The 26,572-nt window shown below is 44.9% G+C and overlaps 1 protein-coding gene across 2 annotated transcripts in view; it reads right to left on the bottom strand.

Moving 5' to 3' along the window:
* LOC106572051 (protein Shroom3) overlaps positions 1–26,572 on the bottom strand; it is a 199,182-nt gene that overhangs the window by 165,490 nt on the left and 7,120 nt on the right. For both annotated transcript variants that reach the window (XM_014145854.3, XM_045693924.2), the window contains exon 2: positions 2,875–3,029. In XM_014145854.3, coding sequence (XP_014001329.3) covers positions 2,875–3,029 — 155 coding nt within the window. The remainder of the gene's footprint in view (positions 1–2,874; positions 3,030–26,572) is intronic.

Here is a 26,572-nt window from a genome sequence, read left to right as displayed (position 1 = left end):
ACATCAGACTGGAGAGGGTGAGGAGGGTGGGGAGGGTGAGGAGGGTGAAGAGGGTGGGGAGGGTGAGGAGGGTGAGGAGGGTGAAGAGGGTGAGGAGGGTGAGGAGGGTGAGGAGGGTGAAGAGGGTGGGGAGGGTGAGGAGGGTGGGGAGGGTGAGGAGGGTGAGGAGGGTGAGGAGGGTGAGGAGGGTGGGGAGGGTGAGGAGGGTGAGGAGGGTGAGGAGGGTGAGGAGGGTGGGGAGGGTGAGGAGGGTGGGGAGGGTGAGGAGGGTGGGGAGGGTGAGGAGGGTGAGGAGGGTGGGGAGGGTGAGGAGGGTGGGGAGGGTGAGGAGGGTGAGGAGGGTGGGGAGGGTGAGGAGGGTGGGGAGGGTGAGGTCACTATAGACATCAGACTGGAGAGGGTGAGGAGGGTGAGGAGGGTGAGGAGGGTGGGGAGGGTGAGGAGGGTGAGGAGGGTGAAGAGGGTGGGGAGGGTGAGGAGGGTGAGGAGGGTGAGGAGGTTGAGGTCCCGTGTTCTACACCTGCATTGCTTGCTGTTTGGGGTTTTAGGCTAGGTTTCTCTACAGCACTTTGAGATATCAGCTGATGTAAGAAGGGCTATATAAATACATTTGATTGATTGATTGATTATCGATTGATAACTATAGCAGCCACCCGTACTGTTATTTGGTACTGGCCGTGTTCGAGAGCATGAAAATCGTAATGTATTGTGGGTAAATTGTAACTGACTGACTGATTTCTAAATAATAATGAGTAGTTATTTATGATGCAAGGTGATTTGTCGATCAGTCCATCTGAACTCTTTTTCAACGCGGCTGGTGATGTCAGTGTAAAATGGTGATGTCAGTGTAAAATGGTGATGTCAGTGTAAAATGGCGATGTCAGTGTAAAATGGCGATGTCAGTGTAAAATGGTGATGTCAGTGTAAAATGGTGATGTCAGTGTAAAATGGTGATGTCAGTGTAAAATGGTGATGTCAGTGTAAAATGGTGATGTCAGTGTAAAATGGCGATGTCAGTGTAAAATGGTGATGTCAGTGTAAAATGGTGATGTCAGTGTAAAATGGCCACCACATAATTCTTTGGACATTAACAATCAGTAACACCACAATGACCAAACCAACACCTCTCCACCTGGTGTGACCAAACCAACACCTCTCCACCTGGTGTGACCAAACCAACACCTCTCCACCTGGTGTGACCAAACCAACACCTCTCCACCTGGTGTGACCAAACCAACACCTCTCCACCTGGTGTGACCAAACCAACACCTCTCCACCTGGTGTGACCAAACCAACACCTCTCCACCTGGTGTGACCAAACCAACACCTCTCCACCTGGTGTGACCAAACCAACACCTCTCTACCTGGTGACCAAACCAACACCTCTCCACCTGGTGACCAAACCAACACCTCTCCACCTGGTGTGACCAAACCAACACCTCTCTACCTGGTGTGACCAAACCAACACCTCTCCACCTGGTGTGACCAAACCAACACCTCTCCACCTGGTGTGACCAAACCAACACCTCTCCACCTGGTGTGACCAAACCAACACCTCTCCACCTGGTGTGACCAAACCAACACCTCTCCACCTGGTGTGACCAAACCAACACCTCTCTACCTGGTGACCAAACCAACACCTCTCTACCTGGTGTGACCAAACCAACACCTCTCCACCTGGTGTGACCAAACCAACACCTCTCTACCTGGTGACCAAACCAACACCTCTCCACCTGGTGTGACCAAACCAACACCTCTCCACCTGGTGTGACCAAACCAACACCTCTCCACCTGGTGTGACCAAACCAACACCTCTCTACCTGGTGACCAAACCAACACCTCTCCACCTGGTGACCAAACCAACACCTCTCCACCTGGTGTGACCAAACCAACACCTCTCCACCTGGTGTGACCAAACCAACACCTCTCCACCTGGTGTGACCAAACCAACACCTCTCCACCTGGTGTGACCAAACCAACACCTCTCCACCTGGTGTGACCAAACCAACACCTCTCTACCTGGTGACCAAACCAACACCTCTCCACCTGGTGTGACCAAACCAACACCTCTCCACCTGGTGTGACCAAACCAACACCTCTCCACCTGGTGTGACCAAACCAACACCTCTCCACCTGGTGTGACCAAACCAACACCTCTCCACCTGGTGTGACCAAACCAACACCTCTCCACCTGGTGTGACCAAACCAACACCTCTCCACCTGGTGTGACCAAACCAACACCTCTCTACCTGGTGACCAAACCAACACCTCTCCACCTGGTGACCAAACCAACACCTCTCCACCTGGTGTGACCAAACCAACACCTCTCTACCTGGTGTGACCAAACCAACACCTCTCCACCTGGTGTGACCAAACCAACACCTCTCCACCTGGTGTGACCAAACCAACACCTCTCCACCTGGTGTGACCAAACCAACACCTCTCCACCTGGTGTGACCAAACCAACACCTCTCCACCTGGTGTGACCAAACCAACACCTCTCTACCTGGTGACCAAACCAACACCTCTCTACCTGGTGTGACCAAACCAACACCTCTCCACCTGGTGTGACCAAACCAACACCTCTCTACCTGGTGACCAAACCAACACCTCTCCACCTGGTGTGACCAAACCAACACCTCTCCACCTGGTGTGACCAAACCAACACCTCTCCACCTGGTGTGACCAAACCAACACCTCTCCACCTGGTGTGATTTGCAGGATAAAAACAAGACCACCAAAAACATGAAATCTGAATCGGCAGTTTGATAGTGGCTACGGTGACAGATTGAGAGAGAGAGAGAGAGAGAGAGAGAGAGAGAGAGAGTGAGAGAGAGAGCAAGTGATTGGATGATAGGTTTTTAGTTCACATACCTACGAACAGTGAGTCGAAGAGTCTTGTAGGATCCTTTGACCAATGAGATGGCTTCCTGCCTGAATCCACTGAGCTCCACGTCGTTAATGACAACCACCTGGTCACCTGGCAACAGGGGGTGTTCCAACAGGTCCGCCTTCCCACCTCCCTCAACCTGGATTGAAGAGGAGAGAAGAATACCGTTCTGTTTCAGATGACAGAAATCAGTAGAGGAAACCCTCGAGCAGATGTAGGCTTTGAGAAGGACATGGCAGAATAACGAACATCTAGGATACTGATACCAGATCACACACACACGCACGCACGCACGCACGCACACACACACACACACACACACACACACACACACACACACACACACACACACACACACACACACACACACACACACACACACACACACACACACACACACACACGAGAAAGAGAGGAGTCTGAGTTTAGTACAGTTACAGCATGAAGGTCTTCATTGATCTAAGGCTAAACTAACCTAACACCTGACTTCAGAGCTACAACTCTCTGTTTGGATCTATAGAGCTATCACTATCTCCCTCATATCCTCCTACAAGAGGAACTCCTCATGTGGGCTCCCAAGTGGAGCAGCGGTCTAAGACACTGCATCTCAGTGGGTTCCCTCCCGAGTGGAGCAGCGGACTAAGACACTGCATCTCAGTGGGTTCCCTCCCGAGTGGAGCAGCGGTCTAAGACACCGCATCTCAGTGGGTTCCCTCCCGAGTGGAGCAGCGGTCTAAGACACCGCATCTCAGTGGGTTCCCTCCCGAGTGGAGCAGCGGTCTAAGACACTGCATCTCAATGGGTTCCCTCCCGAGTGGAGCAGCGGTCTAAGACACTGCATCTCAGTGGGCTCCCTCCCGAGTGGAGCAGCGGTCTAAGACACTGCATCTCAGTGGGTTCCCTCCCGAGTGGAGCAGCGGTCTAAGACACTGCATCTCAGTGGGTTCCCTCCCGAGTGGAGCAGCGGTCTAAGACACTGCATCTCAGTGGGTTCCCTCCCGAGTGGAGCAGCGGTCTAAGACACTGCATCTCAGTGGGTTCCCTCCCGAGTGGAGCAGCGGTCTAAGACACTGCATCTCAGTGGGTTCCCTCCCGAGTGGAGCAGCGGTCTAAGACACTGCATCTCAGTGGGCTCCCTCCCGAGTGAAGTAGCGGTCTAAGACACTGCATCTCAGTGGGCTCCCTCCCGACTGGAGCAGCGGTCTAAGACACTGCATCTCAGTGGGCTCCCTCCCGAGTGGAGCAGCGGTCTAAGACACTGCATCTCAGTGGGCTCCCTCCCGAGTGGAGCAGCGGTCTAAGACACTGCATCTCAGTGGGTTCCCTCCCGAGTGGAGCAGCGGTCTAAGACACTGCATCTCAGTGGGCTCCCTCCCGAGTGGAGCAGCGGTCTAAGACACTGCATCTCAGTGGGTTCCCTCCCGAGTGGAGCAGCGGTCTAAGACACTGCATCTCAGTGGGTTCCCTCCCGAGTGGAGCAGCGGTCTAAGACACTGCATCTCAGTGGGTTCCAGAGTGGAGCAGCGGTCTAAGACACTGCATCTCAGTGGGCTCCCTCCCGAGTGGAGCAGTGGTCTAAGACACTGCATCTCAGTGGGCTCCCTCCCGAGTGGAGCAGCGGTCTAAGACACTGCATCTCAGTGGGTTCCCTCCCGAGTGGAGCAGCGGTCTAAGACACTGCATCTCAGTGGGTTCCCTCCCGAGTGGAGCAGCGGTCTAAGACACTGCATCTCAGTGGGTTCCAGAGTGGAGCAGCGGTCTAAGACACTGCATCTCAGTGGGCTCCCTCCCGAGTGGAGCAGCGGTCTAAGACACTGCATCTCAGTGGGCTCCCTCCCGAGTGGAGCAGCGGTCTAAGACACTGCATCTCAGTGGGTTCCCTCCCGAGTGGAGCAGCGGTCTAAGACACTGCATCTCAGTGGGCTCCCTCCCGAGTGGAGAAGCGGTCTAAGACACTGCATCTCAGTGGGCTCCCTCCCGAGTGGAGCAGCGGTCTAAGACACTGCATCTCAGTGGGCTCCCTCCCGAGTGGAGCAGCGGTCTAAGACACTGCATCTCAGTGGGTTCCCGAGTGGAGCAGCGGTCTAAGACACTGCATCTCAGTGGGCTCCCTCCCAAGTGGAGCAGCGGTCTAAGGCACTGCATCTCAGTGGGCTCCCTCCCGAGTGGATCAGTGGTCTAAGACACTGCATCTCAGTGGGCTCCCTCCCAAGTGGAGCAGCGGTCTAAGGCACTGCATCTCAGTGGGCTCCCTCCCGAGTGGATCAGTGGTCTAAGACACTGCATCTCAGTGGGCTACCCTCCCAAGTGGAGCAGCGGTCTAAGACACTGCATCTCAGTGGGCTCCCAAGTGGAGCAGTGGTCTAAGACACTGCATCTCAGTGGGCTCCCTCCCAAGTGGAGCAGCGGTCTAAGACACTGCATCTCAGTGGGCTCCCAAGTGGAGCAGTGGTCTAAGACACTGCATCTCAGTGCAAGAGGCGTCACTACAGTCCCTGGTTCTAATCCAGGTTGAATCACATCCGGCCGTGATTGGGAGTCCCATAGGGTGGCGCACAGTTGGCTCAGTGTCGTCTGGGTTTGGCTGGGTGTAGGCCGTCATTGTAAATAACAATTTATTCTTAACTGACTTGCCTAGTTAAATAAAGGTTCAATTACATTTTTTATTTGTATTTTAAATATCGTCCAAAACAAAGCTAACTCACTGCACACATCAATTCATCTTCACGAAGCTATCGCTCATCGTAAAGCTGTTTTGACTGTATAAATAAGTCAGTCATACCTCTTCATGGTACCCACACCATTCATACAACGATTATACTAACCAACAATGCTGACAGAGACATTATGATATTCACATGGTTTTGGTGAAACTGAACTGAAACTGAACTGAAACGGAACTGAAACTGAACTGAAACTGAACTGAAACTGAGCTGAAACTGAACTGAAACTGAGCTGAACTGAAACTGAACTGAAACTGAGCTGAAACTGAGCTGAACTGAAACTTAACTGAAACTGAACTGAAACTGAACTGAAACTGAGCTGAACTGAAACTGAACTGAAACTGAACTGAAACTGAAACTGAGCTGAACTGAAACTGAACTGAAACTGAGCTGAACTGAAACTGAACTGAAACTGAACTGAAACTGAACTGAACTGAAACTGAAACTGAACTGAACTAACAGCTTTTCAGCTGGTGGTCTTTGGGTTCTTGGGGTAGGAGTAGGACTGTGGTGGTCAAGGCAGTTGCAGAGGGAGGTGTTTAGTCCCAGGGGCCTTAGCTTAGTGATGAGCTTTGATGGTACTATGGTGTTGAACGCTGAGCTGTAGTCAATGAATAGCATTCTCACATAGGTGTTCCTTTTGTCCAGGTGGGAAAGGGCAGTGTGGAGTGCAGTTGAGATTGCGTTATCTGTGGATCTGTTGGGGCGGTATGGGAATTGGAGTGGGTCTAGGGCAGGCCTGGGTAACTCCAGTCCTCGGGGGCCTGATTGGTCTCACACTTATTTTGTTGACGGAATACCAAGCGTGTGCAAAGCTGTCATCAAGGCAAAGGGGGGCTACTTTGAAGAATCTAAAATCTAAAATATATTTTGATTTAACACTTTTTTGGTTACTACATGATTCCATATGTGTTATTTCATAGTTTGGATGTCTTCACTATTATTCTACAATGTAAAAAAAAAATTAAATAAAGAAAAACCCTGGAATGAGTAGGTATGTCCAAACGTTTGACTGGTACTGTATGTGTGAAATTTGTTTTGATTTAGAATGGACCATTATCATGCACCCGTCTCGAAATGGGCAGCGGGAAAAAATACATGTCATCTACTTGTCATGTCATGCACTTAAATAGCGAACGGAGGACGATTTTCCTGTGGTTCATTTTCATGCCATCCAGGTAGGCTATACTCCTTTTGTAAAGCCAAGCAATACGCTCAATATTAGGACATTTGATAAATGGTAGGCCTATCCTATAGAAAGCTGATGGGTTCCTCCTCTTTTTAATAGAGGCCATCAAAACTTCCGCAACATGAGCTCCTGGGCTCTCATGAAGTGTTTTATTTGATTTTTATTAGATTTGCATTGATGTCAGAGTGATTAGAGGGACAATAGCGTGCTGAGTACCAGGCAGTTAACACGTTTGGTAGGCTAATAATGACCATCAGCAGCATCAGAGCTTGGAGAACAATAATTACCGTGACTAGAACGGTCACATGGAATTTGACTGCCTTCATGACTTGTGACCACCGGTGTGGCTGTAATACGGTCACTGTAACAGCCCTAGAGGGGACTGAGTGGGACACATTGTTTACATCCTCCAGTCATTTAGGATAGTTTACATGCTCCAGTCATTTCAGATAGTTTACATGCTCCAGTCATTTCAGATAGTTTACATGCTCCAGTCATTTAGGATAGTTTACATGCTCCAGTCATTTCAGATAGTTTACATGCTCCAGTCATTTCAGATAGTTTACATGCTCCAGTCATTTCAGATAGTTTACATGCTCCAGTCATTTCAGATAGTTTACATGCTCCAGTCATTTGGGATAGTTTACATACTCCAGTCATTTCAGATAGTTTATATGCTCCAGTCATTTCAGATAGTTTACATGCTCCAGTCATTTAGGATAGTTTACATGCTCCAGTCATTTCAGATAGTTTACATGCTCCAGTCATTTCAGATAGTTTACATGCTCCAGTCATTTCAGATAGTTTACATACTCCAGTCATTTGGGATAGTTTACATGCTCCAGTCATTTCAGATAGTTTACATGCTCCAGTCATTTCAGATAGTTTACATGCTCCAGTCATTTAGGATAGTTTGTTTATATGATCCAGTCATTTCAAATAGTTTACATGCTCCAGTCATTTCAGATAGTTTACATGCTCCAGTCATTTCAGATAGTTTATATGCTCCAGTAATTTAGGATAGTTTATATGCTCCAGTCATTTAGGATAGTTTACATGCTCCAGTCATTTCAGATAGTTTACATGCTCCAGTCATTTCAGATAGTTTACATGCTCCAGTCATTTCAGATAGTTTATGTGCTCCAGTCATTTAGGATAGTTTGTTTATATGATCCAGTCATTTCAGATAGTTTACATGCGCCAGTCATTGATTTCATAAAGCTTGCATGCTCCAGTCATTTCAGATAACTTACATGCTCCAGTCAATTTCTAAAGCTTACAAGCGCCTGTCATTTCAAATAGCTTACATGCTCCAGTCATTTCAGATAGTTTACATGCTCCGGTCATTTCAGATAATTTACATGCTCCAGTCATTTCAGATAATTTACATGCTCCAGTCATTTCAGATAATTTACATGCTCCAGTCATTTCAGATAGTTTACATGCTCCAGTCATTTCAGATAGTTTATATGCTCCAGCCATTTAGGATAGTTTGTTTATATGATCCAGTCAATTTAGAAAGCTTACAAGCTCCAGTCATTTCAAATAGCTTATATGCTCCAGTCATTTAGGATAGTTTATATGCTCCAGTCATTTCAGATAGTTTATATGCTCCAGTCAATTTAGAAAGCTTACAAGCTCCAGTCATTTCAAATAGCTTATATGCTCCAGTCATTTAGGATAGTTTACATGCTCCAGTCATTTCAGATAGTTTACATGCTCCAGTCATTTCAGATAGTTTACATGCTCCAGTCATTTCAGATAATTTACATGCTCCAGTCATTTCAGATAGTTTACATGCTCCAGTCATTTCAGATAGTTTATATGCTCCAGCCATTTAGGATAGTTTGTTTATATGATCCAGTCATTTCAGATAGTTTACATGCTCCAGTCATTTCAGATAGTTTACATGCTCCAGTCATTTCAGATAGTTTACATGCTCCAGTCATTTCAGTATGTTATATTAGTAAAGACAGAGTGCTGCTGGTGCATTCTCCAGTGGCACATGACACCAAAGCCCAGGAAGTGTCACCCCTTATTATGTCCCCTGATGTGGGGGATCAGCCCTACTGCCCAGTATGTGGTGGGGTTACTCTTCCCCAGGGAAACATAGACATGGTCAGGGTTACGTTAAACCCATTCCCCAGGGAAACATAGACATGGTCAGGGTTACGTTAAACTCATTCCCAGGGAAACATAGACATGGTCAGGGTTACATTAAACTCATTCCCCAGGGAAACATAGACATGGTCAGGGTTACATTAAACTCATTCCCCAGGGAAACATAGACATGGTCAGGGTTACATTAAACTCATTCCCCAGGGAAACATAGACATGGTCAGGGTTACGTTAAACCCATTCCCCAGGGAAACATAGACATGGTCAGGGTTACGTTAAACTCATTCCCAGGGAAACATAGACATGGTCAGGGTTACATTAAACTCATTCCCCAGGGAAACATAGACATGGTCAGGGTTACATTAAACTCATTCCCCAGGGAAACATAGACATGGTCAGGGTTACATTAAACTCATTCCCCAGGGAAACATAGACATGGTCAGGGTTACGTTAAACCCATTCCCCAGGGAAACATAGACATGGTCAGGGTTACATTAAACTCATTCCCCAGGGAAACATAGACATGGTCAGGGTTACTTTAAACTCATTCCCCAGGGAAACATAGACATGGTGAGGGTTACGTTAAACTCATTCCCCGGGGAAACATAGACATGGTGAGGGTTACGTTAAACTCATTCCCCAGGGAAACATAGACATGGTGAGGGTTACGTTAAACTCATTCCCCAGGGAAACATAGACATGATCAGGGTTACATTAAACTCATTCCCCAAGGAAACATAGACATGGTCAGGGTTACATTAAACCCATTCCCCAGGGAAACATCTATGGTCAGGGTTACATTAAACCCATTCCCCAGGGAAACATAGACATGGTCAGGGTTACGTTAAACTCATTCCCAGGGAAACATAGACATGGTCAGGGTTACATTAAACTCATTCCCCAGGGAAACATAGACATGGTCGGGGTTACATTAAACTCATTCCCCAGGGAAACATAGACATGGTCAGGGTTACATTAAACCCATTCCCCAGGGAAACATAGACATGGTCAGGGTTACGTTAAACTCATTCCCCAGGGAAACATAGACATGGTCAGGGTTACGTTAAACTCATTCCCCAGGGAAACATAGACATGGTCAGGGTTACATTAAACTCATTCCCCAGGGAAACATAGACATGGTCAGGGTTACATTAAACTCATTCCCCAGGGAAACATAGACATGGTCAGGGTTACATTAAACTCATTCCCCAGGGAAACATAGACATGGTCAGGGTTACGTTAAACCCATTCCCCAGGGAAACATAGACATGGTCAGGGTTACATTAAAGCCATTCCCCAGGGAAACATAGACATGGTTGGGGTCACGTTAAACCCATTCCCCAGGGAAACATCTATGCTCGGGGTTACATTAAACTCATTCCCCAGGGAAACATAGACATGGTCAGGGTTACATTAAACCCATTCCCCAGGGAAACATAGACATGGTCAGGGTTACATTAAACTCATTCCCCAGGGAAACATAGACATGGTCAGGGTTACATTAAACCCATTCCCCAGGGAAACATAGACATGGTCAGGGTTACATTAAACTCATTCCCCAGGGAAACATAGACATGGTCAGGGTTACATTAAACTCATTCCCCAGGGAAACATAGACATGGTCAGGGTTACATTAAACTCATTCCCCAGGGAAACATAGACATGGTCAGGGTTACATTAAACTCATTCCCCAGGGAAACATAGACATGGTCAGGGTTACATTAAACTCATTCCCCAGGGAAACATAGACATGGTCAGGGTTACATTAAACTCATTCCCAGGGAAACATAGACATGGTCAGGGTTACATTAAACTCATTCCCCAGGGAAACATAGACATGGTCAGGGTTACATTAAACCCATTCCCCAGGGAAACATAGACATGGTCAGGGTTACATTAAACTCATTCCCCAGGGAAACATAGACATGGTCAGGGTTACATTAAACTCATTCCCCAGGGAAACATAGACATGGTCAGGGTTACATTAAACCCATTCCCCAGGGAAACATCTATGCTCGGGGTTACATTAAACCCATTCCCCAGGGAAACATAGACATGGTCAGGGTTACATTAAACTCATTCCCAGGGAAACATAGACATGGTCAGGGTTACGTTAAACTCATTCCCAGGGAAACATAGACATGGTCAGGGTTACATTAAACTCATTCCCAGGGAAACATAGACATGGTCAGGGTTACATTAAACCCATTCCCCAGGGAAACATAGACATGGTCAGGGTTACATTAAACCCATTCCCCAGGGAAACATAGACATGGTGAGGGTTACGTTAAACTCATTCCCCAGGGAAACATAGACATGGTCAGGGTTACATTAAACCCATTCCCCAGGGAAACATAGACATGGTCAGGGTTACATTAAACTCATTCCCCAGGGAAACATAGACATGGTCAGGGTTACATTAAACTCATTCCCCAGGGAAACATAGACATGGTCAGGGTTACATTAAACCCATTCCCCAGGGAAACATAGACATGGTCAGGGTTACATTAAACTCATTCCCCAGGGAAACATAGACATGGTCAGGGTTACATTAAACTCATTCCCAGGGAAACATAGACATGGTCAGGGTTACGTTAAACTCATTCCCAGGGAAACATAGACATGGTCAGGGTTACATTAAACCCATTCCCCAGGGAAACATAGACATGGTTGGGGTCACGTTAAACCCATTCCCCAGGGAAACATCTATGCTCGGGGTTACATTTAACACATTCCCCAGGGGAAACGTGCAGATTAACATTCAACTGGGCTCCTCCCTCCCAAAACTGTATGACAGTATTACAATACAGGCCTATAGCCATCCTCAGGGCTAAACTCACAGGGTCGCACATTACAGAACTAATATACAGTTCATCCACTTGGGGTGAACAAATGGGCAAACCAACCATCACAGCTTCCTTGGATTTTCTTCTCCGTCTTGACAAAGGCATACAGAAGCAGAGCCTCTACCATCCAAGCCTTATTCTGTATTCTATAGCTGAACTGGCCCCTCAGACAGAATACAACAACACAAAACAGGAAATATTTTGAATAATCAGAAAAGCAGGCGTATCTTTTTACACTTCCTTAGTGGTAAATAGTTGTAGCCAATGAAAAGTCAGGAAAGGAGGGGGGGGGGGGGGGGGGGGGGGTTGATTAACTTGGTCTGAAAGTGTCTGAAAATACCTCTTTAACAACAGATGGGCTACGAAGGCTCTGACAATGAACCTATTAACTTGACTTTCGTCCCAAATGGCACTGTGCACTATATAGGGAAGAGGGTGCCATTTGGGACGCACACAAAAACAAATGTCAACCTTTCCTTAAGCCTCCTCTTCCAGAAGTCACAGGCCAGCGAGACAGCATCTCTGAGTGTTAATAGACTGTCAACAATACAGGCCTTCAATAACAACCACATAAAATATTTGATGAGAAACCAGTATTCTGTCAACACTGTGTTCTGATTAAGTATATATTTTTTTAAATCTCTCTCTCCTTGTGTTGCTATTCAGACTAGCTGAGCTCTTGGTGCAAATTCCGATGCTGACATTCCTTTTTTTATCACTCTCATTCTCTCTACTCCCCCTCTCTCTCTACTCCCCCTCTCTCTCTACTCCCCCTCTCTCTCTCTACTCCCCCTCTCTCTCTACTCCCCCTCTCTCTCTCTACTCCCCCTCTCTCTCTCTACTCCCCCTCTCTCTCTACTCCCCCTCTCTCTCTACTCCCCCTCTCTCTCTACTCCCCCTCTCTCTCTACTCCCTCTCTCTCTCTCTACTCCCCCTCTCTCTCTACTCCCCCTCTCTCTCTACTCCCCCTCTCTCTCTCTACTCCCCCTCTCTCTCTCTACTCCCCCTCTCTCTCTCTACTCCCCCTCTCTCTCTACTCCCCCTCTCTCTCTACTCCCCCTCTCTCTCTCTACTCCCCCTCTCTCTCTACTCCCCCTCTCTCTCTACTCCCCCTCTCTCTCTCTACTCCCCTCTCTCTCTCTACTCCCCCTCTCTCTCACTCCCCTCTCTCTCTCTACTCCCCCTCTCTCTCTCTACTCCCCTCTCTCTCTCTACTCCCCTCTCTCTCTCTACTCCCCCTCTCTCTCTACTCCCCCTCTCTCTCTACTCCCTCTCTCTCTCTCTACTCCCCCTCTCTCTCTACTCCCTCTCTCTCTCTACTCCCCCTCTCTCTCTACGCCCTCTCTCTCTCTCTCTACTCCCCCTCTCTCTCTCTGCTCCCTCTCTCTCTCTACTCCTGCTCTCTCTCTCTACTCCCTCTCTCTCTCTCTACTCCCTCTCTCTCTCTACTCCCTCCCCCTCTCTCTACTCCCTCTCTCTCTCTACTCCCCCTCTCTCTCTCTACTCCCCCTCTCTCTCTCTACTCCCCCCCTCTCTCTCTACTCCCTCTCTCTCTCTACTCCCTCTCTCTCTCTACTCCCTCCCCCTCTCTCTACTCCCTCTCTCTCTCTCTACTCCCTCTCTCTCTCTCTCTACTCCTCCTCTCTCTCTCTACTCCCCCTCTCTCTACTCTCTCTGTCTCTCTCTACTCCCCCTCTCTCTCTCTACTCCCTCTCTCTCTCTCTCTACTCCTCCTCTCTCTCTCTACTCCCTCTCTCTCTCTACTCCCTCTCTCTCTCTACTCCCTCCCTCTCTCTCTACTCCCTCTCTTTCTCTACTCCCCCTCTCTCTACTCCCTCTCTCTCTCTCTACTCCCTCTCTCTCTCTACTCCCTCTCTCTCTCTACTCCCTCCCCCTCTCTCTACTCCCTCTCTCTCTCTCTACTCCCCCCTCTCTCTCTACTCCCCCTCTCTCTCTCTACTCCCTCTCTCTCTCTACTCCCCCTCTCTCTCTACTCCTCTCTCTCTCTACTCCCCCTCTCTCTCTACTCCCTCTCTCTCTCTCTACTCCCCCTCTCTCTACTCCCTCTCTCTCTCTCTACTCCCTCTCTCTCTCTACTCCCCCTCTCTCTCTCCGCTCCCCTTCTCTCTACTCCCCCTCTCTCTATACTCCCTCTCTCTCTCTACTCCCCCTCTCTCTCTCTCTACTCCCCCTCTCTCTCTACTCTCTCTCTCTCTCTACTCCCCCTCTCTCTCTCTACTCCCCCTCTCTCTCTCTACTCCCTCTCTCTCTCTACTCCCCTCTCTCTACTCCCCCTCTCTCTCTACTCCTCTCTCTCTCCGCTCCCCCTCTCTCTCTCTCTACTCCCCCTCTCTCTCTCTACTCCCCCTCTCTCTCTCTACTCCTCCTCTCTCTCTCCGCTCCCCCTCTCTCTCTCTACTCCCCCTCTCTCTACTCTCTCTGTCTCTCTCTACTCCCCCTCTCTCTCTCTACTCCCCCTCTCTCTCTACTCTCTCTCTCTCTCTACTCCCCCTCTCTCTCTACTCCCCCTCTCTCTCTGCTCCCCCTCTCTCTCTACTCCCCCTCTCTCTCTACTCCCCCTCTCTCTCTCTACTCCCTCTCTCTCTCTACTCCCCTCTCTCTACTCCCCCTCTCTCTCTCTACTCCTCTCTCTCTCCGCTCCCCCTCTCTCTCTACTCCCCCTCTCTCTCTACTCCCTCTCTCTCTCTACTCCTCCTCTCTCTCTCCGCTCCCCCTCTCTCTCTCTACTCCCCCTCTCTCTACTCTCTCTGTCTCTCTCTACTCCCCCTCTCTCTCTCTACTCCCCCTCTCTCTCTACTCTCTCTCTCTCTCTCTCTACTCCCCCTCTCTCTCTACTCCCCCTCTCTCTCTCTGCTCCCCCTCTCTCTCTGCTCCCCCTCTCTCTCTGCTCCCCCTCTCTCTCTGCTCCCCCTCTCTCTCTACTCCCTCCCTCTCTCTCTACTCCTTCTCTCTCTCTCTACTCCTCCTCTCTCTCTCTACTCCCCCTCTCTCTCTACTCCCTCCCTCTCTCTACTCCTCCTCTCTCTCTCTACTCCCCCTCTCTCTACTCTCTCTCTCTCTACTCCCCCTCTCTCTACTCCCCCTCTCTCTCTACTCCCTCTCTCTCTCTCTACTCCCCCCCTCTCTCTCTACTCCCCCTCTCTCTCTACTCCCTCCCTCCCTCTCTGCTCCCCCTCTCTCTCTGCTCCCCCTCTCTCTCTACTCCCTCCCTCTCTCTCTACTCCTCCTTTCTCTCTCTGCTCCCCCTCTCTCTACTCCCTCCCTCTCTCTCTACTCCTCCTTTCTCTCTCTCTGCTCCCCCTCTCTCTCTACTCCTCCTTTCTCTCTCTCTGCTCCCCCTCTCTCTCTACTCTCTCTCTCTCTCACTGCCCCCTCTTTCTCTGTCCCTCTCTCTCTGCTCCCTCTCTCTGCTCTCTCTCTCTAAAGATTCTCAGAATAGACCTGTCTATTATAGCCTGGTTTATAAAGATTCTATAGATATTATAGCCTGGTTTATAAAGATTCTATAGATATTATAGCCTGGTTTATAAAGATTCTCAGGATAGACCTGTCTATTATAGCCTGGTTTATAAAGACTCTATAGATATTATAGCCTGGTTTATAAAGACTCTATAGATATTATAGCCTGGTTTATAAAGATTCTATAGATATTATAGCCTGGTTTATAAAGATTATCAGTATAGGTCTGTCTATTATAGCCTGGTTTATAAAGACTCTATAGATATTATAGCCTGGTTTATAAAGATTCTCAGTATAGGTCTGTCTATTATAGCCTGGTTTATAAAGATTCTCAGGATAGACCTGTCTATTATAGCCTGGTTTATAAAGACTCTATAGATATTATAGCCTGGTTTATAAAGATTCTCAGGATATGCCTGTCTATTATAGCCTGGTTTATAAAGATTCTCAGGATAGACCTGTCTATTATAGCCTGGTTTATAAAGATTCTCAGGATAGACCTGTCTATTATAGCCTGGTTTATAAAGACTCTATAGATATTATAGCCTGGTTTATAAAGACTCTATAGATATTATAGCCTGGTTTATAAAGACTCTATAGATATTATAGCCTGGTTTATAAAGACTCTATAGATATTATAGCCTGGTTTATAAAGATTCTCAGTATAGGTCTGTCTATTATAGCCTGGTTTATAAAGATTCTCAGGATAGACCTGTCTATTATAGCCTGGTTTATAAAGACTCTATAGATATTATAGCCTGGTTTATAAAGACTCTATAGATATTATAGCCTGGTTTATAAAGATTCTCAGGATAGACCTGTCTATTATAGCCTGGTTTATAAAGACTCTATAGATATTATAGCCTGGTTTATAAAGACTCTATAGATATTATAGCCTGGTTTATAAAGATTCTATAGATATTATAGCCTGGTTTATAAAGATTCTCAGGATAGACCTGTCTATTATAGCCTGGTTTATAAAGACTCTATAGATATTATAGCCTGGTTTATAAAGACTCTATAGATATTATAGCCTGGTTTATAAAGACTCTATAGATATTATAGCCTGGTTTATAAAGATTCTCAGTATAGGTCTGTCTATTATAGCCTGGTTTATAAAGATTCTCAGGATAGACCTGTCTATTATAGCCTAGTTGTTGTCTCTGAATCAAGCCTAGCAAGAATGAGCATCACACTAGCTGGACATCCAGTAACTCAAGCACCAGCAGACAGCTAGCCATTTACATTTTACATTTTAGTCATTTAGCAGACGCTCTTATCCAGAGCGTCTTACAGTAGTGAATGCATAACATTTTTTCTGTGCTGGCCCCCCGTGGGAATCGAACCCACAACCCTGGCGTTGCAAACACCATGCTCTACCAACTGAGCTACAGGGAAGGCTATAATAGGCATTTCTGACCTATCCTACACCAGACTACCATGCCCTGCTCTCTGGTTCTGTCTCTGGCCCTGCTCTCTGTCTCTGTCTCTGGCCCTGCATTTCTGACCTATCCTACACCAGACTACCATGCCCTGCTCTCTGGTTCTGTCTCTGGCCCTGCATTTCTGACCTATCCTACACCAGACTACCATGCCCTGCTCTCTGGTTCTGTCTCTGGCCCTGCATTTCTGACCTATCCTACACCAGACTACCATGCCCTGCTCTCTGGTTCTGTCTCTGGCCCTGCTCTCTGGTTCTGTCTCTGGCCCTGCTCTCTGGTTCTGTCTCTGGCCCTGCTCTCTGGTTCTGTCTCTGGCCCTGCTCTCTGGTTCTGTCTCTGGCCCTGCTCTCTGGTTCTGTCTCTGGCCCTGCTCTCTGATTCTGTCTCTGGCCCTGCTCTCTGGTTCTGTCTCTGGTTCTGTCTCTGGTTCTGTCTCTGGTCCTGTCTCTGGTTCTGTCATGGTCCTGTCTCTGTCTCTGGTTCTGTCTCTGGCCCTGCTCTCTGGTTCTGTCTCTGGTTCTGTCTCTGGTTCTGTCTCTGGTTCTGTCTCTGGTTCTGTCTCTGGTCCTGTCTCTGGTTCTGTCATGGTCCTGTCTCTGTCTCTGGTTCTGTCTCTGGTCCTGTCTCTGGTTCTGTCATGGTCCTGTCTCTGTCTCTGGTTCTGTCTCTGGTTCTGTCTCTGGTTCTGTCTCTGGTTCTGTCTCTGGTCCTGCTCTCTGGTTCTGTCATGGTCCTGTCTCTGTCTCTGGTTCTGTCTCTGGTTCTGTCTCTGGTCCTGCTCTCTGGTTCTGTCATGGTCCTGGCTCTGGTTCTGTCTCTGGTCCTGCTCTCTGGTTCTGTCTCTGGTCCTGCTCTCTGGTCCTGTTATGGTCCTGTTATGGTCCTGTTATGGTTCTGTCTCTGGTCCTGCTCTCTGGTCCTGTCTCTGGTCCTGCTCTCTGGTCCTGCTCTCAGGTCCTGTTATGGTCCTGTTATGGTTCTGTCTCTGGTCCTGCTCTCTGGTCCTGTTATGGTCCTGTTATGGTTCTGTCTCTGGTCCTGTTATGGTCCTGTCTCTGGTCCTGTCTCTGGTCCTGTTATGGTTCTGTCTCTGGTCCTGTTATGGTTCTGTCTCTGGTCCTGTCTCTGGTCCTGTTATGGTTCTGTCTCTGGTCCTGTTATGGTCCTGTTATGGTTCTGTCTCTGGTTCTGTCTCTGGTCCTGTCTCTGGTCCTGTTATGGTTCTGTCTCTGGTCCTGCTCTCTGGTTATGTCTCTGGTTATGTCTCTGGTCCTGTCTCTGGTCCTGTCTCTGGTCCTGTTATGGTTCTGTCTCTGGTCCTGCTCTCTGGTCCTGTCTCTGGTCCTGTTATGGTTCTGTCTCTGGTCCTGCTCTCTGGTCCTGTTATGGTCCTGTTATGGTTCTGTCTCTGGTTCTGTCTCTGGTCCTGTCTCTGGTCCTGTTATGGTCCTGCTCTCTGGTTCTGTCTCTGGTCCTGCTCTCTGGTCCTGCTCTCTGGTCCTGTCTCTGGTCCTGTTATGGTCCTGTTATGGTTCTGTCTCTGGTCCTGCTCTCTGGTTCTGTCTCTGGTCCTGCTCTCTGGTCCTGTTATGGTCCTGTTATGGTTCTGTCTCTGGTTCTGTCTCTGGTCCTGCTCTCTGGTCCTGCTTTCTGGTCCTGCTCTCTGGTCCTGTTATGGTCCTGTTATGGTTCTGTCTCTGGTCCTGCTCTCTGGTCCTGCTTTCTGGTCCTGTCTCTGGTCCTGTTATGGTTCTGTCTCTGGTTCTGTCTCTGGTCCTGTCTCTGGTCCTGTCTCTGGTCCTGTTATGGTTCTGTCTCTGGTCCTGTCTCTGGTCCTGCTCTCTGGTCCTGTTATGGTTCTGTCTCTGGTCCTGTCTCTGGTCCTGCTCTCTGGTTCTGTCTCTGGTTATGTCTCTGGTCCTGTCTCTGGTCCTGTCTCTGGTCCTGTTATGGTTCTGTCTCTGGTCCTGTCTCTGGTCCTGTCTCTGGTCCTGTTATGGTTCTGTCTCTGGTCCTGCTCTCTGGTCCTGTTATGGTCCTGTTATGGTTCTGTCTCTGGTTCTGTCTCTGGTCCTGTCTCTGGTCCTGTTATGGTCCTGCTCTCTGGTTCTGTCTCTGGTCCTGCTCTCTGGTCCTGCTCTCTGGTCCTGTCTCTGGTCCTGTCTCTGGTCCTGTTATGGTTCTGTCTCTGGTTCTGTCTCTGGTCCTGTTATGGTTCTGTCTCTGGTCCTGTTATGGTCCTGTTATGGTCCTGTCTCTGGTCCTGTCTCTGGTCCTGTTATGGTCCTGTTATGGTCCTGTTATGGTTCTGTCTCTGGTCCTGCTCTCTGGTTCTGTCTCTGGTCCTGTCTCTGGGTTCCTCCGCGGCTCTCTGCAGTGTGACCACCGGTGGAAGCATGTCTTTGTGTAGAACTGCTACTGCTGCTGTTGACACTGGTAGTGGTGCTGCAACACCCTGCGGCCCCGCAAATCTCCCCTCCCCCACCCTCCCCCTCCCCTCTCTCCTCTCCCTGCAGTAAAGCGGCTTAGTGTGTGAAGTGCTGAAAGGACACGCTCAATAACATTAAAGCTACATCACCACCGCCACACAACGAGTTCTGCCACGGCCGCACCCCACTCTCACTTCCTCTTTCACTTCCTCCTTATTCAAATGAACATGATTTAGTATTTAATTAAGATCCCCAATTAGCTCTTCCTGGTGTCCAAACAGGAAACAGAACACAACAAATAGAATTAATAAAATACATAATACTGTAACGTGGGTCGTCTAACGGGGACCAAGACGCGGCGTGTGACGTGCTCATAATTACTTTTATTTAACTCAAAATCAAACAAACAACAAACGACCGAAAACAGTCCCGTCAGGTGCAACATACACAAAACAGGAAACAACCACCCACAAAACACAGGAAAAAACACCCCTACTAAATAGGACCTTCAATTAGAGACAACGAGGAACAGCTGCCTCCAATTGAAGGTCAACCCAAGAAACTAAACATAGAAATAGACACACTAGAATAAACATAGAAATATACTAACATAGAACATAAACCAAAAACCCCGAAACACATAAAACAAACACCCCCCTGCCACGCCCTGACCAAACTACAATAACAAATAACCCCCTTTACTGGTCAGGACGTGACAAATACACTACACATCGACAATACATAGACAATACATAGACAATACACTACACCATACATAGCCTTGATGACAGCTTTGCACACTCTTGGCATTCTCTCAACCAGCTTCACCTGGAATGCTTTTCCAACAGTCTTGAAGGAGTTCCCACATATGCTGAGCACTTGTTGGCTTCTTTTTCCTTCACTCTGTGGTCCAACTCATTCCAAACCATCTCAACTGGGTTGAGGTCAGGGGATTGTGGAGGCCAGGTCATCTGATGCAGCACTCCATCACTCTCCTTCTTGGTCAAATAGCCCTTACACAGTCTGGAGGTTTGTTAGGTAATTGTCCTGTTGAAAAACAAATCATGGTCCCACTAAGCCCAAACCAGATGGGATGGCGTATCTCTGCAGGATGCTGTGGAAGACATGCTGGTTAAGTGTGCCTTGAATTCTAAATAAATCACAGACAGTGTCACCAGCAAAGCACCCCACACCATAACACTTCTTCCTCCATGTTTTACGGTGGGAAATACACATGCGGAGATCATCCGTTCACCCACACCGCATCTCACAAAGACACGGCGGTTGAAACCAAAAATCTCCAATTTGGACTACAGACCAAAGGACAAATGTCCACCGGTCTAATGTCCATTGCTTGTGTTTCTTGGCCCAAGCAAGTCTCTTATTAGTATTGGTGTCCTTTAGTAGTGGTTTCTTTGCAGCAACTCAATCATGAAGGACTGATTCACACAGTCTCCTCTGAACAGTTGATGTTGAGATGTGTCTGTTATTTAAACTCTGTGAAGCATTTATTTGGGCTGCAATCTGAGGTGCAGTAACTCTGGGTCTTCCTTTCCTATGGCGGTCCTCATGAGAGCCAGTTTCATCATAGCACTTGATGGTTTTTGCGACTGCACTTGAAGAAACGTACAAAGTTCTTGACATTTTCCATATTGACTGACCTTCATGTCTTAAAGTAATGATGGACTGTCGTTTCTCTTTGCTTATTTGAGCTGTTCTTGCCATAATATGGACTTGGTCTTTTACCAAATAGGGCTATCTTCTGTATACCCCCTACCTTGTCACAAAACATCTGATTGACTCAAATGCATTAAGAAGGAAAGAATTTCCACAAATTAACTTTTAACAAGGCACACCTGTTAATTGAAATGCATTCCAGGTGACTACCTCATGAAGCTGGTTGAGAGAATGCCAAGAGTGTGCAAAGCTGTCATCAAGGCAAAGGGTGGCTACTTTGAAGAATCTCAAATATAAAATATATTTTGGTTTGTTTAACACTTTTTTGGTTACTACATGATTCCATATATGTTATTCTACAATGTAGAAAATAGTAAAAATAAAGGAAAAACCCTTGAATGTGTAGTTGTTATAATACACAACACTACCCACAACACAATACACTACACACTATATAACACTACAGAATACACTACATAATACAAAATAACTTAAATAGACTACACAATGCAATTTAATACATAATACACTACACAATGCACTACATAATACATAACACTACACACTACATAATACAAAAAACAGTACATAATACACTACACTACACAATACATAATACAGTACATAATACAATACACAATACAATTCACAATACACTACATACTACATAATACATTACACAATACACTACATACTACATAATACACTGCTCTACATAATGCATAATACACTACATAATACACTACATAATACATTACACAATACACACTACACTACACACTACATAATACACTTCACAATACACTACATAATACTACAAAATACAATTCAATACATAATACACTATATAATACATTATAAACTACATAATACACTACATACTACACTACACAATACACTATATACTACACTACACAATACACAATATAATACACACCACAATACACACACTACATAATACACAACATATTACATAATACACTATAAAATACACTACACAATACAAAATACACCACACTACATAATGCACTACATACTACATAATACACTACACACTACATAATACACTACACAATACAATTCAATACATAATACACTACATAACACACTAGATACTACATAATACACTACATACTACAATACACAACATAATACACACCACAATACACACTACACTACATACTACATAATACACTACACGACATACTACATAATACACTACACAATACACTACATACTACATAATACACTACACAATACACTACATACTACATAATACACTACACTACATACTACATAATACACTACACAATACACACTACATAATACAATACACTGCATACTACATAATACACTACACAATACACTACACACGACATAATACACTACACTACATAATGCATAATACACTACATAATGCAAAATACACTACACTACATACTACATAATACACTACACTACATAATACATAATACACTACACAATACACTACACACTACATAATACACTACACAATAGAATTCAATACATAATACACTACACGATACACTACATACTACATAATACACTACACAATAGAATACAATACATAATACACTACACAATACACCACATACTACATAATACACTACACAATACACACTATATAATACAATAGACTACATACTACATAATACAATACACTACATACTACATAATACACTACATAATACACTACATAATACACTACACTACATAATACATAATACACTACATACTACATAATACACTACATACTACATAATACCCCACATACTACATAATACACTACATAATACATAATACACTACATACTACACTATACTACATGCTACATAATACACTACACTACATAATACACTACATACTACATAATACACTACATAATACACTACATAATACATAATACACGACACAATACACTACACTACATAATACACTACATAATACATAATACACTACATAATACATACTACATAATACACTACATACTACATAATACACTACACAATACACTACACACTACATACTACACTACATACTACACAATTCACTACATCCTACATAATACACTACACTACACTACATACTACATAATACACTACACTACATACTACATACTACACTACATACTACATAATACAATACACAACACACACTACATAATACAATAGACTACGTACTACATAATACAATACACTACATACTACATAATACACAATACACGACACAATACACTACACTACATACTACATAATACACTACATAATACATAATACACTAGATAATACATACTACATAATACACTACACAATACACTACACACTACATACTACACTACATACTACACAATTCACTACATCCTACACTACACTACATACTACACTACATACTACATAATACACTACACTACATACTACATAATACAATACACAATACACACTACATAATACAATAGACTACATACTACATAATACACTACATAATACACTACACTACATAATACATAATACACTACATACTACATAATACACTACATACTACATAATACACTACACAATACACTACACACTACATACTACACAATTCACTACATCCTACATAATACACTACACTACATACTACATAATACACTACAGTACACTACATACCACACTACATACTACATAATACAATACACTACATTCTACATAATGCACTACACTACATACTACACCACACTACATAGTACATAATACACTACACTACATACTACACTACACTACATACTACACTACACTACATACTACATAATACATTACACTACATACTACATAATACACTACACTACATACTACATAATACACTACACGACATACTACACTACACTACATACTACACTACACTACATACTACATAATACATTACACTACATACTACATAATACACTACACTACATACTACATAATACACTACACGACATACTACATAATACACTACATACTACATAATACACTACATAATACATACTACATAATACACTACATACTACATAATACACTACACAATACACTACACACTACATACTACACAATTCACTACATCCTACATAATACACTACACTACATACTACATAATACACTACAGTACACTACATACCACACTACATACTACATAATACAATACACTACATACTACATAATGCACTACACTACATACTACACCACACTACATAGTACATAATACACTACACTACATACTACACTACACTACATACTACACTACATAATACTACATAATACATTACACTACATACTACATAATACACTACACTACATACTACATAATACACTACACTACATACTACATAATACACTACACTACATACTACACTACACTACATACTACACTACACTACATACTACATAATACATTACACTACATACTACATAATACACTACACTACATACTACATAATACACTACATGACATACTACATAATACACTACATACTACATAATACACTACATAATACATACTACATAATACACTACATACTACATAATACACTACACAATACACTACACACTACATAATACACAATTCACTACATCCTACATAATACACTACACTACATACTACATAATACACTACAGTACACTACATACCACACTACATACTACATAATACAATACACTACATACTACATAATGCACTACACTACATACTACACCACACTACATAGTACATAATACACTACACTACATACTACACTACATACTACACTACACTACATACTACATAATACATTACACTACATACTACATAATACACTACACTACATACTACATAATACACTACACGACATACTACATAATACACTACATACTACATAATACACTACACTACATACTACATAATACACTACACTACATACTACATAATACACTACATACTACATAATACACTACATACTACATACTACATAATACACACATTTGAGATATTTAGCATCAGCCAAACTGCTATTTACCCATTCTAAAACTGACCGGAGCTTTTCATTTTACTGTCGCAGCCGACGTGTTTACTGTTGAGTCATCAGCGTACATGGACACACACAGGCTATATTCAAGATTAGTGGAAGGTCATTAGTAAAGACAGAAAACAACAATAGCCCTAGCCAACTGCCCTGCGGTACACCAAACTCAACTGAATTTGCATTAGAGAGGCTTCCATTGAAGAAACTCTCTGTGTTCTATTAGATAGGTAACTCTCAATCCATGATATGGCAGGGGACGCAAATACATAACACCTACATTTTTTTCAGCAAAAGGTTATGAGTTAAATAAAAGTTAAATATATATATATATTTTTTAAATGATCAATGATATCTTAAGCTGCACTGAAGTCGAACAAAACAGGTCCACAATCTTCTTAATAATACATTTATTTCAGCCAATCATCAGTCATTTGTATCAATGCCAAGCAGGTTGCGTGCCCTTCCCTATAAGCATGCTGAAAGTGCGTTGTCAATTTGTTTTCTGTAAAATAATATTGTATTTTGGTCAAACACGATTTTCCCCAAAAAATTTGCTAAGTGCCGGTAACAGGTTGATTGGTTGGCTGTTTGAACCACTAAAGGGTGCTTAACTCTTCTTGGCCAGCGGAGTGACCTTTGCCTCCACTTCATAAATGCTTAAAAAAAATTCATAAGTACTGGATCAGACTGTTCCTCATTACATTATCAGAACAACAAATATTTTTCACATATTCCACATAGGAATCATCGCAAAATCTCTTGTATGATCGCTTTTACAATAATTTCATGTCCAATCTTTGGAATTTGGGTTTTCCTAGATATGCCTTCTACATTATGATCACTGCATAAAATGGGTGTGGATACGGCTTTAAAGCACATTTCTGCAGCATAAGATGTGATCAATACAGGTCCCTGTAGCTCAGTTGGTAGAGCATGGTGTTTGCAACACCAGGGTTGTGGGTTCGATTCCCACGGGGGGCCAGCACAGATAAAAAATGTATGAAATGTATGAAATTGTATGAAATGTATGCATTCACTACTGTAAGTCGCTCTGGATAAGAGCGTCTGCTAAATGACGTAATGTAAATGTAATGTAATTATGCACTAAACATATTAGGGAAAAAAAAACCATCATCATTCCTGCTGCATCAAACACACAGTAACATTGCAGGACTAAATCACTGTTTTCTTCCTGAGAAAGGAGGAGTATTAACCCCAAAGCAGAGCTTTCACTCCAGAGAACGTGCTGGTGAGAACCCCAAAGCAGAGCTTTCACTCCAGAGAACGTGCTGGTGAGAACCCCAAAGCAGAGCTTTCACTCCAGAGAACGTGCTGGTGAGAACCCCAAAGCAGAGCTTTCACTCCAGAGAACGTGCTGGTGAGAACCCCAAAGCAGAGCTTTCACTCCAGAGAACGTGCTGGTGAGAACCCCAAAGCAGAGCTTTCACTCTAGAGAACGTGCTGGTGAGAACCCCAAAGCAGAGCTTTCACTCCAGAGAACGTGCTGGTGAGAACCCCAAAGCAGAGCTTTCACTCCAGAGAACGTGCTGGTGAGAACCCCAAAGCAGAGCTTTCACTCCAGAGAACGTGCTGGTGAGAACCCCAAAGCAGAGCTTTCACTCCAGAGAACGTGCTGGTGAGAACCCCAAAGCAGAGCTTTCACTCCAGAGAACGTGCTGGTGAGAACCCCAAAGCAGAGCTTTCACTCTAGAGAACGTGCTGGTAAGAACCCCAAAGCAGAG

Source organism: Salmo salar, chromosome 01, assembly GCF_965601325.2.
Source record: "Salmo salar chromosome 01, fSalSal1, whole genome shotgun sequence".
Taxonomy (NCBI): Eukaryota; Metazoa; Chordata; class Actinopteri; order Salmoniformes; family Salmonidae; genus Salmo; species Salmo salar.
Note: the sequence above shows the minus strand (reverse complement) of the source record. Positions and strands in the feature narration are given on the sequence as shown.